This window comes from Zingiber officinale, chromosome 1A, assembly GCF_018446385.1.
Source record: "Zingiber officinale cultivar Zhangliang chromosome 1A, Zo_v1.1, whole genome shotgun sequence".
NCBI classification, from domain to species: domain Eukaryota; kingdom Viridiplantae; phylum Streptophyta; class Magnoliopsida; order Zingiberales; family Zingiberaceae; genus Zingiber; species Zingiber officinale.
In genome coordinates this window covers 41,186,783-41,202,422 of record NC_055987.1, presented here as the reverse complement: position 1 = coordinate 41,202,422, position 15,640 = coordinate 41,186,783, and the positions used below count along the sequence as shown (strand labels likewise).

At 39.8% G+C, this 15,640-nt stretch overlaps 1 protein-coding gene across 1 annotated transcript; it reads left to right on the top strand.

Annotated features, from left to right (window-relative positions):
• Positions 1 to 5,831: 5,831 nt before the first annotated feature.
• Positions 5,832 to 7,093, top strand: LOC122023614 (protein MITOFERRINLIKE 1, chloroplastic-like). The gene has a single exon (XM_042581825.1). The coding sequence runs from the start codon at positions 5,865 to 5,867 to the stop codon at positions 6,951 to 6,953; it is 1,089 nt and encodes a 362-aa protein (XP_042437759.1). The 5' UTR covers positions 5,832 to 5,864; the 3' UTR covers positions 6,954 to 7,093.
• The last annotated feature ends 8,547 nt before the right edge of the window (positions 7,094 to 15,640 follow it).

Sequence of the window (15,640 nt, the reverse complement as noted above, 5' to 3'; positions counted from 1 at the left end):
TTAAAAAGAGAGTCAGGGATGGAGCCCATCATGGTCGCTAGATCTTCGGGGGGACGGACAGCTCGGCGGGTATGTGGCCCTTGGTCTTCATGTAGTCCACCGCCACTTTGATCGCCTCTTCAAAAGTTAAGGATAGCTTGTCGCTAAACCTTTCGCCAAATTCGTCCGAGCGGACGAATGCTTTGCGCATCTCCGCCGACCGACTGGGCTCCCCGTCTTGATACTCTTTAAGAGTAGCCTTGGAAGCGTCAAGGGAATCTTAAAGGTCCTTCAGAGCCCCCTCTGCTTTAGCCTGGTCGGCCGAGCGGCCCTCTCGTTCGGCGGTTAGCGAGGCGTCCAACTCCTTCACCCGTTGCTCTAGCCCCCAGTTCTCTACCTTCATTATATCCATGTCATCGATGGCTTTGCGCTTCCGGGTGGTCGCTGTCTTTATTTCCTTGTCCCGCTGCTTGACCAAGGCTTCGAGGTGGGCCACCTCGCTCGTCAAGCCGGAAGACTTACCTCGTTCAGCTTCCAGCAACCTTTTGGCCTTCTCCAGAGCGGTCGTTGATTGTCTGCTTTCCCCCGCGGCCTTGAGATTTTTCAGCTCGTCCTCCAGTTCGGCTAGGCGATTGCTGATGGCAATCTGCTCCACCCAGTTCTACGAACGGATATGAACAAGTTAAAAACTCGATCCAAAATAACCAACAAAACAAAAGAACATACTCTGGTCGCCTGTTGTAAATTGCTGTCGCCGAGCTAACCAGGAGTCATCATGGCGATTCGGAGTCGAGCATCCTCCCAAGCTTTGGCGAGGGGACCCGTAAGGGTGATCTGCTGCTCGGGGACCACCGGCCGATCAGCAACCGCCATGTATTCTTCCGACGGGAGGCGCAAGACAGTTTTTATCAACCTCGGGCCACTCGGATCACCCTGGGGCGCAGCGGCCTTACCGGACGGCTCACCGGTGGAGGAAGAAGGACGGTCGCCCAATCGCCTAAGGCGCCGCATGGTTCGGGGAGGGCTGGAGGGCGGCACCTCAGAGGCAGCCCTTGGAGAGTTGCGTGGCGTGGGTGTGCTCTCTACAGAGACCGTCCCGGATAGCACCGGGGCTTCATCGCCCCGCTCGGAGCGTCGTTCGTCAGATGCGGTCGGTTGGGAAACTCGCTCTGGCCGTCCGCGCTTCCGAGTGGCCAGGGGGGCTTCGTCAGCCGAGCGGCCCTCTACCTCAACTTGAATAGAGGGCTCCACATCGCCTGTAGCCTCGCCGAGAGAGGCAGAAGCGTCTAAGGCTTCGGAGACAATTTGGGTCCCCTCACCCTCCCCCGTGGCCGGACCGACTGGGATCAAGCCCCGCTCGGCAACCTCTTTATTCTTGGCCGCCTCGATCTCAGCGGCTCTCTCAGTTTCAGCCGTTCGGTAGCCTTGGCGCGCCACATGATTTCGGCTGCAGAAGCAAAGAATAAATCAGTTAGAACAAAAGAAAGAGGATGATAAGAGAACTTACTCATACTGCAAGGCAGGACGGCCGGAATAGGGGACAAGCCAAATGTATATAGTACTCCCGGAAGGAGCAACTTTGTCGATGTGGTATCGCTGTCCGACCAGTCGGTCGGCTGCATGAAGGTAGGCCGGATCGCCCCTAAACTTGCCAAGCTCCGGTTGTGCTGGCATCGCAGTTTGCCATTTGGTACGGAAGGCCGGTGGCTCGGGGAAACGAATGTAGAAGAAATGCTCCTTCCAGTGTTTGTTGGAGCTCGGCATGTTATCAAAGAGGACGAAATCTATCCTAAACTGGAAAACGAAAGTACCCCACTCAACTTGCTTAGGGTAATAGAAGTAATGGAAAATTTTGGGGTCGAGGGGGATGTCGTTCAGTTTAAAGAGAATTATCACCCCGCTCAGCAGCCTTATGGAATTGGGAACTATCTGGTCGAGCGGGATGCGAAAGTAGTTGCATAGTTGCAGGAAAAACCTATGGGGTGGAAAGCGTAGCCCGGCCAAAAATTGGTCTCGGAAGAAAAGAACAGTGTCGGGCGACGGGTCATGAGGCCGGTCGGTGGGGGTGGCTAGTATTATGTGGTGGTCGATCGGCTGGTTATAGGTTCGAGTGAGGCGCAGGGCGTCTTCCTCGTCAAACCGGCTCTCCATGGTCGTGTACCAAAGACCAGGAGCATCGCCGGTCAGCTGAGAAGTGCTAGTCATGGTCGAAAGACAAAGGAATGCGGGACCAAAAGGAAAAGTTCGAACAAGGAATGAAGGGAAACCGACTGAATGAAACAACTAACAGAAAGAAGAAAAGGTAGGGAGTGAGGAAAAGAGTCTTACGAGCAAAAGGGATGATCGACTGGGGCCTGGGGGTTGCCGAAGAGTTGAGGAGTAGGGTCGCCGAAGAAGAAAAAGAGCAGAGGGGCGCTGGAGGTGGATGAAGCAGAAATGCTGCGAGGAAGGAGTCGCAAGCTTTATATCGCCGGCCGCGAGCAGCCTCCACCGTCCGATCCAGGTCGTGAAGAACGAGGCCATCATCCAGCCGTTCATTTCAAATGGTGGCTGTCCCATTGGAGGTGAGGCCAGCGCCGTACACTGACGATAGCGGGAGCGCCACGTGTCAACAAGACATAGGGCGCATTAATGAACATCTGTCACCGCACGCAGCGCGCGTGCAACAAGCGTTAACACCGACCTGATCATAGAGCCAAACGGACTTGACCTAGAATATGAGCCGAGCGGACGAGCATTCCCAAGCTCGGCCGAACGGCCTCGTATAGTGGCTCTCACTCAAGCATGTCGACAGTCCAGTCAGTCGGACTCCGCCTCCTTCGACTAGACTTGAGAGGGAGGCAAGTGATCCGGTGGTAAGACCGGGGGGGCCCTCATAAGGGAAAAGCCGACGACACGTGTAGGTCGGCAGTCAAAGGAGGGTCAACCCTAAGGAATCGAAGTGGGAAGATCATAGCACCGAGCGGATAACCCGCCCGGCCGTGCTACACCACGAAAGTGGACAACCTGTGTGTCCGATCGGTCGAGATCTCAGACAGTGAGAGCCGAGCGGATGGACGACCCTGAGCCTTCCCGGTCGGACGACCACTTAGGCCAAATCAGACGAGCGTTCTAGCCGAGCGGCTTGGTGGTCGATCCGGGAAACGACAGTCAAAGAGTAGAGGACAGTATGGACGTCATCTCAGTGACCCCTGTTGTTGACAATAGGCATGTTCGAAGATCAGACCATACCCGGTATGGGGCGATAGAAAGTTCTGCTATCCCATCGAAGAGACGCTCAGACTGTAACGACATGGAGTCAAACATGCTCTTCTGACAAACCCATGCTGCGGTATGGGGCGTGACACGTGCGTGCTTCGGATTGTGTGCACCTAGCTCCCGTGGCTATCTATATATAAGCCATTGGTCTTCGCCGGAGGTATGTAATCAAGAATCCTTGGAGCCACTTCTTTTCTACTCATCTTACTGACTTGAGCATCGGAGGGTCGTCGCCGGGAACCCTTCTCGGCCTGACTTCTTTGCAGGATCACCGGAGGTGGGCACAAGCCGTCAAGGATCCACGTCGGCAATCGGAGAGCGCCACGTACCCAGCGTCCATTGATTCGACTTTCGGACAGGATCATTATTTTTAAAATTTATAGATTTACTTTCTAGATTTTTAAGATTTAATTTTAAATTTTTAAGATTTAAATTTGTAAGATTAGAATTTAGCTTATCTTTTAAATTTGTATCTTTAAGATTATCCTGATTATTAATTAATTTATTTAATTCTGAATTATTAAAAATTTTAAGATCAGAATTTGAATTATTAAATTTATTTGGATTATTTTCTAAAATTTCATCTTGATTAGTTGAATCATTAGTATTGCACCCCTAGAAATATTTCCAAATTTTTCTACCCATTTTTCCTATTTTCCCTAACATTATTTTTAATATGATCAGAGGGAAGTTAGAAAACTTAAATTAAGGGGCAGATATAACGAGCTTAAGTTAAGGGGAAACATAAAACCTTTTATATTTCCTTGAAATTATTACTTGTTATCTATCATGACGTTATAAATGCAAATTACTTATGTTATTTTGGTTTAATCTTAACTTAATTTGGATTGATGCACATCAAAAATAGAAATATTGTAAGTACCCTGAGTTGATTTTGATATGATCAACCAGGTTAAGTTAGACTCTACATATTTGATGTTTTGTATCTAAATGTACAGGGACTTAGAAACACAGAAAGTCAAGCAAAAAATGCAGCGAGTGAGAAGGATAGTACGGGAAGGGAGTCGACGGACTCAGTGCATCCTAGAGACAAGGAGCTACGGAAGAGTACACCGGTGGAGCAAGAAGGAGGCGTGATGCATCCGTGGGACGAGAAGTCGGGAGGGAGTCTACTCGAGGAAAAGACCAGAGTTTGGTCCAGGTGAGCTCAACTCTGGACGGTCGAACCATCACCAGAGGAGCAGAAGCCAGCGAATGATCAACATGGAAGTTGACCATTCCAGCTTGTTCGGTCAACCAATCACAAGAATCAGTCAATCAAACTTATTGATTGACCGATTATTCTGATCAGTCTATTGAACAGCGGATCAGAGACGCGAATTCAGCACAAAGAGCGAGTGGAGCGATTGGGGGGGGGGAGGAGGGATCGGACACGAAGCTGTACAAGTTCAAGAGGTTCGGTTTACTGATCAAAAGGTTATTAGTCAAATCTGGACGTGAAGTCGTACATGTTCAAGAGGTTCGGTCGACTAATCAAAAGGATCAGTCGACCGATAAACTCTGAATCACGATAACTCTTCCCCAATGATTTGTTCGACCAGGAGAGTTATAAATAGAGTTGTGAACCTCGAGTTCAAATACAACACTCGACGACAAAAAGTGCACTTTCATTTCTAAATTCTCTAATCTTTTTTTATTCTTAAACTCTGTAAGAGACTTCTTCGTCTACATAAAGGAGATTTTTAGTAAGCGTTCACTATCTTGGATTAGCAACCTCCCTAATTGCAAACCAAGTAAAATATTATTTTCTCTTACTTTCTTTTATATTTATTTTGATTAACTAATGTTTGTCTGGCAAAAGGCGATTGCGCTCGCCCCAGCACCTCACCAACTCGTCCCAGGGCCAACACAAAGGAGTGTCTTTGCTAAACAAGAAAACAAAAAAAAATTGTGACTTTAATTTTTAGGACAATTCACCCATTTCTTACCAGCCTAACACAGACCTATAGTCTAAGAGATGGAAGCGGGTATTTTCCCAATGTCAACCGCTCACTGAGAATTAATCCCTTATTCCATTGTAAGAAATTAGTCACCATCTAACCAACTAGGTATTCCGTGAGGACTCTTACTATTTGATAGTATAATAAAAGGTGATTACGCTCAACCTAAACGCCCCTCATAATTTATCGCTAGGTTATATGAAGGGAGATAAATTATAAGATCAATTTATAATCAACTGCTAAATAATTAGGAGATGATAATTTTTTTTCTAAAAATATATATTCATCAAAAATTTGATCTTTTATCCCATTATAATATACATGTCACTCCCTAATCAATTTATCTCATCATAATATACATGTCACTCCCTATCAACTTAGCATCCCGACATTGAAATAATGGAAGAGGAATCAATTTAAGAGAAGAGTGTAACGCTACTAAATTTAAGCATTTGCAATGAATACAACCTAGCGACAGAACGGGAGCATTTTAAAATAAAAAATGAATATGAGTATTTTTAACAGCAAGAAAATCTTAGGAGGGTATTTATTAAAAAACCAATAAATTAGGAGGCATTTAAAAATTTTCTCTAAATTATTTTTTATATTTCTTGTGGCATGTTAATCACCCACACATCCATTACCTCTCACGCTCATCTTCTCCAAATGGAGCGGCCGCCCAACCTCTCTCCACTGCTACCTCAAGATTTCGTGCCATCCTTCTGCAATCTCAACGCCCTCTTCCTCCCCGACGCCATCTCCCTTTCCCTCCCCAAATCCACCTTCGCCTCCCTCTCCATCTCCCAGGCCCCCTCCCGTTCCCCCGCCTCCTCCCCCTCCCGCTACCGCTCCCTCCTCAAGTCCCGATCCGATCTCGAACGCGCCCTCATCGGCGCCTTGGCGGGCGCCGCGGCCGGTGCGTTCACCTACGTCTGCCTCCTCCCGATCGACGCCGTCAAAACCAAGCTCCAGACCAAGGGCGCCGCCCAGATCTACTCTGGCGCTCTCGACGCCGCCATCCAGACCTTCCGCGCCGACGGCATCCTCGGCTTCTACCGCGGCGTCTCCGCCGTCATCGTCGGGTCCGCCACCTCCTCCGCGATCTACTTCGGCACCTGCGAGCTCGGCAAGTCCGTCCTCTCCAAGATCCCCACTTTCCCTCCCCTCCTCATCCCCCCTACCGCAGGCGCCATGGGCAACATCGTTTCCTCCGCCGTCATGGTCCCCAAGGAGCTCATCACCCAAAGGATGCAGGCCGGCGCCGTGGGCCGGTCGTGGGAAGTCCTCCTCCGGATCCTCGAGAAAGACGGCATCTTGGGGCTCTACGCCGGCTACTCCGCCACTCTCCTGAGGAATCTGCCGGCGGGTATACTCAGTTACTCTTCATTTGAGTACATGAAGGGCTTCGTGAGGAGTCGAACCGGGAAGGAGTTTCTTGAGCCGGCGCAGAGCGTGGTGTGTGGGGCGTTGGCCGGGGCGATCTCGGCGTCGCTCACTACGCCTCTGGATGTCGTCAAGACCCGACTGATGACGCAGGCGCACGGAGCGGCCAGGAAGAACGTTGCGGAGATATTGAAGCAGATTGTGGTGGAAGAAGGATGGGGAGGGCTGGCACGAGGCATTGGCCCTAGGGTTTTTCACAGTGCGTGCTTTGCGGCACTGGGGTACTTCGCGTTCGAGACTGCAAGGCTTGCCATCCTGCGCCAGTATCTTCATCGTCGGCACGATGAGATGGTACGTTCCTCATCTGCTTAAGGTCAAATTTTGCTGTTCCGATTCCTGTCTCAACCAAAGATTCCTGTTTCAAACTAAATGGTCACTCTTCGATCTCAGATTGGAAAAATTACAGAGTCATGTTGTGTTTTGATTCATGAAATGAAATCATTAATTATACAGATAGCTATTTTCCTCTGCTCGCAATGTCAAAACCCTCGTCTGCTTGTTGGATGCAAGCTCATTGTTGTGCAATTCTCCCTTCCACTCATGACATAGCGGCCCTTTTGTTGCCATGCCCTACTCTCGATGTCTCAAATTCCCTTCTTGGCGATGAATGTTTCGTTACGAGATTTGTATCTCTGCTTGCGAGGTCAAACTCGATCCATCCATTACTATGTAAATTGCCATGGACCGAAGAGTATCAGTCACTCACACTTGATCCCCCTCCAAAATGGGGCGGCGAAATATCCGCAGAAAGGCTGGCTCGCGTCTCTTGCGTTGCTTCGGGTACCAAGGAAACACGAAGGAATAAGTAAACAGGGAAAAGTTTTTCAAATGATCCTAATGCGCCCCCTTCCATTGTAGCACGGTGCGATAGTTAAGACATGGGGAGTTGTCACATGAGGTCTTGGGGTCGAAACTCGGCGTGACCGAGTATAACCTTTCCTATGTCTTAGCCATTTGCACTAATGACTAGTAGTCACCCGTGATTTACCTCATCCGTGTTGGCCTAGGGACGGGTTGGCGGGGGCGCTGGGGGCGAGCGAATCGCCTTTTGCCACACGAGTTGTAACCTAGCATAACCTCCCCCATTTCTTAGCCATTTGCACTAATGGCTAGTAGTCACCCATGATTTACCTCCTCCGTGTTGGCCTAGGGACGGGTTAGCGGGGACGCTGGGGGCGAGCGAATCGCCTCTTGCCACACAAGTTGTAACCGCGCTGGGTCGAAACTCGACGTGACCGAGGATGATCTCCCCCATGTCTTGGCCATTTGTACTAATGGCTAGTAGTCACCCGTGATTTACCTCCTCCATGTTGACCTAGGGACGGGTTGATGGGGGCGCTGGGGCGAGCGAATCGCCTTTTGCCACACAAGTAACCGCGTTGATTAACTCCTCCGTGTTGATCTTGAGACGAATTGACGGAGGCGCGTATTTACCTTTTGCCACAACAAATTATAACCACATTGGACGAGCTTATTCATCTTTTATCGTCACAAATTGTAGCCCAAGGATAAAAGAGTAAAATCTTCATTTAAATTAATTTTTTATTTGATTAAATCAAATAAATACAAATAATAAAATTTAATCATTAAATTTTTAAATAAATGAATCTATAAATTTCTAACTAAGCAATAAATTTAACATTTTATCCATTTTATCAGTTAGATTTATCCAATTTTTATTAAAAAATTTGATCATTGAAAAAAAAATAATTTTGATTACTTATTCAATTTTAATCAAATATTCAGTGTAAAAGCTTTTAATAAAAAGCTAATATGATTAATGTAAGATTCAGACTAAAGGTCTAGTATACACAAGTTTTGTTTTTTTTTTTTTTTTTTTTTGGTTTGTAAGAGATTATTTCCTAAAACAAAGAAGAAGAAACAGTTTATTGTCTTAGTTCTGCAAAAGACATCTTTGCATTCAATTGTTTTCGAAATAAATATAATAATAAATTTTAACAATTCATTTAGATTCAAAAAAGATCTTTCTCGAGTCATTTATAATTGCTTGAATTGAACGACGATGCTTTAGGTAACGATGTAACGGTGGAACAACTTCTTAGATTTTAGATCAAATTTCAACCTCTACAAATTAATGAACAAATTTATCTAAGAATGTTAGACTGATTAACCGTCCATTACAAATACTTATCAATTTATCTCGATGACTGATAAACCGCTTACTGCAATCAGTCATTATAGAATTAATCAACATAAACTAGTACCTAGTGCTAAATAAGAAAAAGAATTGAGCAAGGACAAAACTCCAAACTGATGGATCAAACTAATGAGTGAAATTTGATAAATTGCTTTCTTCATAACATTTCTGATGAAGCTTGAATTGGAAGTAAACTGATGCTTGAAATATGAAAATGGTGATGCACGCCTCCTCTTGCTCGAGACCATATGGATTCATGGAAGGGAATCGGATGATGAGACGATACTCAGGTTAGCCTAATATGTGAGTGCCCCAACACATGTTAATCGATCCATTCATCGTTAATCTCCAATCAATGTCTAAGTAAACGAGAGAGGATCACTTAAGTCATCCTCTCGCCTGATCATCCGCTTGCAGTTTTCAACCAACTCTACAAGCCCTAACAATCATCCTTTCATATGGCCACACCAACTATGAAAAGAAACTAAATTATGAACTAATGGCAAAAAAACCGATTTGCTGCTCAGTCACACTGAAGAAAAACAGTTAAAACAAAGAACTCTAATCTCCATTAGTTTAGTTAATGCACAATAAAAGAGAACAGCTTCACAAAGATACAAGATAAGAAAAGGTTTGAGTAGATTTAGCATAGTTTTAGAGGACTAACACCATTTTACTCAATAGTAGGGAAAGAATTGGTTACCTGTGTTAAATAAAAGTAGCCAAAGTTGAAAGGATCACACTAGAACCACCTCATTGGTGACAAATAGTTTTCAATTTAATTAAAAAAAACACCATTTACTTCTTTCTGCACATAAAGATATAATATTCTTTTGAATTAAGGAAAAAACAATCAGATAAAACAAGGATATGAACCTTTTGACATGGAGCTGTATTCTACATTAGAGATGGCAGTCCGAAACAGAATGAGGATAATGCACTGAAAAGAATGTTAGACAATAAAAAAGAAAAAAGAAAAAAAAAAGCTTTATGTAAATCTCCAAGAGCAATTTATCATTGAGTACATTAGTAAAAAAAAAAAACTACTAGAAAGTTAGGCGATGGAACTAATATTGCTAATACATCTCACCCAGTTCAGGGGAGCATCTTTCAGTATGAAAAGCTAAAGACAGTAGTGAATAAAAATCTACCATATGTAGTACTAAAGTAAAAGCATAGTTTGAAGGGAAATGATAATTGACAAAAGTAAATGACAACAGTTGTAAATGAAAAAATCAATTTAAAAAAAAATAATGGAAGGAAAATTATTAAGGTTGAAGCCTTGGATTCCTCATAAAAAGAATTCAAAGAATAGGTAATCTTGATTTGACTTTCGTGTTAACAAGAGAATAGAAAGGTAGATTTCGATAGAGAAAGCGACGAACCGTGATGGAGCAGCGTAGGTGTAGGCGAGCTCACCGAGCGAAGCCATCCCGAAGTCAGATCGGAATCTTGTCTGTATTCCCAATACTAACAGAAGAATCAATATCAACAAATTGATTGGGAAAGTCAAAGGTGTCGGATCAAGAACAAGAAAGAAGGTAAAGATGGTCCGAACGCCGAGCTGTGAACCAGCTCCGGCGAAACCAAGGGCAAGCGAGGGTTTAGATCATCTCCAATCCACCATCAAAACATCAAATTTGATGTCAAATTAGCACCAAAATGCTCCAATCCATACACCAAATTTCACACCATATTTGGTGTGAGAGAGTTTTAAATTTTTGTTAATTTTATTATATAATTAATAAAACCAAATATAATTAATTTATAATTATTATTTTCGTTGTCTTTACTTATAGGATATTTAAATATAATTATTATTTATTATAAATTTAAATTAAATGTATTTAATATCATATTTAAATTTTATTATGTATATTTGTAAATATTTAATTTATTAAAATTATTATTTTAAATTTATTTAATATATTTTAATTATAATTACATTTATAAATTATATCACTAATTTCATAAAAATAATACAATTAAATATTAAAAATTTTTATATGCATAAATGTAAAATACATTATCCATTACACTGACATACAAAATAAAAATTATATTTAAAGCGCTAATTGTGTGTGATTTTATAATATTTTTAAAATATATTTATGTTTGAATAATTATATAATAAAATTTAAAATATATATATATATATTTATATACATATATTAGTTGAATACTGAATTTTAAAAAATTTAACCTATAAAATATTAATGAAATATTAATTTTAAATATAATAATTATCATGTCAAAATATAACTAAGAAAAATAGAATATTCTAAAGAATATTCCTTTTTGGTGTGATACGGTGTGGATGGATTGGAGCTCAAATAATGTTTGATGTTGAAATTGCACCATTTTGATGTCAAAACTACACCAAATATAGTGTTGTGGACAACCCCGGTCCTTCGACTCAGGAGGCGCGGGGCGAAAAAAATAAAATGAGGTCCAAAATAAAATTTAAATAATATATAATTCATTTACAACTATTTATTCTAGCATTTCTATTTGCAAAATCGTCTATAATATTATCAGTTTTCAGATTTTTCAAAATGTCTTTTTCAATGCATAAAATTGTTAATCCATTTAATTTTTCTTGCGACTATGATCTCATATATGTTTTTAATAATTTTAATTTTAAAAAACTACTTTCAGCGGATGCTACCATAACAGGCATAGTCAACAAGATCCTATAAGTAATTACAACATTTGGATAACAATTTATACTTTGAACAAATTCAAGAATATACATTACTACATTTGGTAAAGTCATTTGTAATATTTTTTAATTTGGTAAATAAATTAGCTAACTTAACATCTGATGAGTTGTAATAAGTTAGAGTAAATTTTAGATTGACACAATATTTTTGTAATTCATCATCGTTCAAAGTTCTTGACATTTTTGAATCAAATAAAAAATCGAATATATTTTCAAAAGTTTCCATTTGCTAAATCTATATTTTAAAGAAGCAATCGTCATGTCCACAACAATAACAAAATAATCAATTCTAAAGGATTTTGATAGTGAAATTTCATCGTCCTTTCATTAAATTATTTTCCCTAAAAATATGACACTTTGTTGTAAATATTGGTTCTATGTTCATATATGATAAAGGCTTTTAGTAATAGTCAAATTTGCAATAAAATTATCATTCCTATACTTTTTAAAAAATAAGATTATATCTTTCAATTGTTTCATGGCAGCCCTAAATCTCTAATTTTTCATTTGTTTATCACTTTGCAAATTGCAACCTAAAAAGATAAAAGAAAAAAACAATATCAAAAAATTCTGAAATATAAATTTGGACCCAACTACCCAGGCCCCAACTACATGCCTATAATACATAATACTAAAAAAAAATTTGGGTCCTTCGAAATTATGGGCCCAAGGTCATCGCCCAGTATGACCCTCCTCCAGGATCGACCCTGGTTATGGATTGGAGATGGTCTTATAAGCCATGAACTAGGGTTTCCACAACATCGGTTCGTTTTTTTTTTGTTTTTGTTTACAAATTTAATCTTTTCAAAAGTTAAATTGCTTACTAGCCCTCGTATTTAGGTTTATTCACAAAAGGTATGTTTATGTCAGCGCAGTGGAATATGAGGCGATATTTTTTTTTTCCGGTTTCTTTGGACAGAAAATTTCGAAGGGAAGAAAAAAATTGGAAAAAAATAACTCTCTATTTTTGTCTATATTATTTGTATATGATTTATAAAGAAAATAGAGTTATGTACTTTTTCATTTTGATAAATGAAGTTTTACAAAATTCTTAGTCATTGGGCAATTTTCGAGGAGAGTGATAGTTCCTCCATTAGTGTCGATTGAGGAGATGGAGAAGGGGTAATAAAGACGAGAGTAATTGATAAGCATCTCAGCATAGTCCTCAGTGTGCCCATCAATAGTCACCTTCAGCAATGTAGAAGGTGGTAATTCTATACTGAGACAATAACAAGTTACTTTGATTCCATTGGTGTGGTGCAATGATAAAATAGGAATAACTAAAAGAATTTGGATTTGAATTTCATTATAGATGAATATTTTAAAGATCAACCGCTAAATATGCATAAATTTTGTTTTGAATTTACCCCATAGTTATTGGAGTTTACCATAAAACATCCCTTTCCATCCCAATTGTGCTTCAACGTTAGAAAAGGACCCTCCAAAGTAAACACTAGGAAGATGTTTTATGGTTTGTGCTTTTTGATTTTGGGGCTAACTGAAGAGAGTGATGGCACAAGGTGACTAACTAATGAAATGCCAACTTTTTTTTTTTTTTTTTTTTGATGAGTTTGTTATGAACAGTCAGAGAAATAGTATTCATTATGATCGATTGAAGACAATTTTAGGAAATATAAATGATTCAATGGTAAATAGTCTTAAAATTTTTAATCACAATTTCAACTTACATATAGTATCCATATTTAAAATGAGAGTAGAAATAAAATTTTTTAGACATGGAAATTACTCATGCAAAGTAAAGTTATGATTAAGAATCTTAAGATATTTTTCTCATAATTCAATCTTTCAGATTTGACAATTATTTGTCTTAAATGGGAAGAAAAATCTTAGGAATAAGAATTTTATAGTTCAAAGCATGGAATAAATTGACAGGCACTTAATTCAGAAGTGATTTAGGAGATTTTTTTTACCTAGTATCTAAGTCGTATGATCTGATTGCCTCTATAAAAAATTTTCATCGATCATTAACGTAAAACCAAAAGTCCAAGCGAAACTCCACGTAATGATCCAATAGTTGAAACACATTTTTTTTATGCTCTTTGGATTTTGAATCCCGGATACATGAGGAGTTCCAAGATGAATAAAATCAAAAATGATGACTCTTATTTTTATAATAATCAAAAACCATCCCACTTAAAAACACAAAACTCAATTATGACAGTTTGGATATCAAACTTACTGCACCTAGTCAAAATTATTAAATACTTATAAGTATTTTTTTTTAAGGGGTTTGGGAATAAGAGAATGAATTTATTCCTAAACCTGTGTTTAGTTGATAGAAATGGAATTAAGATTTTAGAATGAAATCTAAAAACTTGAGTATAGATGAAACTCACCCCCTCCCTTGGATTTTGATGGAATAGGAATGTGAATTAAGTTTTGGATAAAAATATCTTTAGTATATTTGTTCAATTTTTATTTTATTTCACATTCTCTCCTTGTTCTCTCTCATCATATTTTCTCTCTCCTTTCACTATTCGATTTACCTTCTCCATGTTGGCTCTGGGACGGATTAACAGGAACGTTAAGGACGAGCGTATTCATCTTTTACCATCATATTTTCTCTCTCCTTATTCTATCATCACACTTTTCTCTCAACATACTTTCTCTCTCCTCATTCTCTCTCATTACACATTCTCTATCATTTTCTCTTTATATTCTCTCCCATTACACACTCTCTCTCCTCATTTTCTCTCTCTTCATTCTCTTCTATCACACTTTCTCTCCCATTACACACTCTCTCCTTATTTTTTTCATCATACTTTCTCTCTTCTCAATCTCTCTTACCATTTCTCCTCATTTTCTTGTCACCTCGGATGGGTCTAGTGGCTAGCGCATAAGGTGTTACCACAATGAAGTCTGCGATTCAAATCTCGGCAAAACCGAGATAAAATATCTCCCTTATGTGCTAATCACTATTCCAAAGGCTAGTAACTGTCCGTGATTTACCTCCTCCGTGTTGACCTTGGGACGGATTGGCGGGGGCGCTGGGGGCGAGCATATTCGTCTTTTACCACAATTTCTCATCATTTTCTCTCATCACACTCTCTCTCTTCATCCTCTCCCATCAGACTCTCTTTCCTCATTTTCTCTAATCACACTTTCTCTCTCCCCAATCTCTCATTTTCTCATCACTTTTTCTCTCCCAACTCATTTTTTCTCTCCTCAATCTTTTATTTTCTTTCATCATACTTTCTCTCTTCATTTTTTTCCAATCACTCTTTCTCTCTCAACATAATTTCTCTCTCATCATACTTTTTCTCTTCTCAATCTCTCTTATCATACACTCTCTCCTCATTTTCTCTCATCATACTTTTTCTCTTCTCAATCTCTCTTATCATACACTCTCTCCTCATTTTCTCTCATCATACTTTCTCTCTCTTCATTTTTTTCCCATCACACTTTCTCTCTCATCACACATTTTCTCTCATCATATGTTTCTCTCATATTCAATATTCTCTCCCATCTAATTTTTTCTCTTATTTTCCTCCAAGAATAAAAAATAAAATTTAGATTCATTCCGATTGAAAATATTCAATTAACCAAACATTATTTTTAAGAATAATACCTAAATGCATACTCATTCTCATTCCATAATACTATGATACACATTCTCATTCCTAAAAGAAAACCAAACGCCACCTAAAACCAAACACCACCTAAGACATTCCTATCTAAAAATAAGCTCTTATCAACTAGATTTATTGGAATATTTATATACAAAATTTAGAAATCAAAATAATTGACTTCACAACAATTATTCATCTGTTTAACAAATAAGGTATATTATTTTTGGTAAAAAAAATTCAATATTATAAAATGTGTCCAAATGCTGTAACAGGGAAATGCAATAATACTAGTCATGACATTCAATTAGTTCATATTATTTTTTTTTTTTTTAAGATCTGAATAACATATGGCTGCAATCATATGACTTCCTTTTGATTTTTTAAATTGCACAAAAGAAAATTACAATGACATCTCTATATATTTTTTTTATCTTTAAACTCATTAAAGAAACACCCTTTTTATTTTTTTAATGAAAAAAAACATTTCAAATTTAAATTTTCTCCAATTTATTTTTCAATACAATGGGCA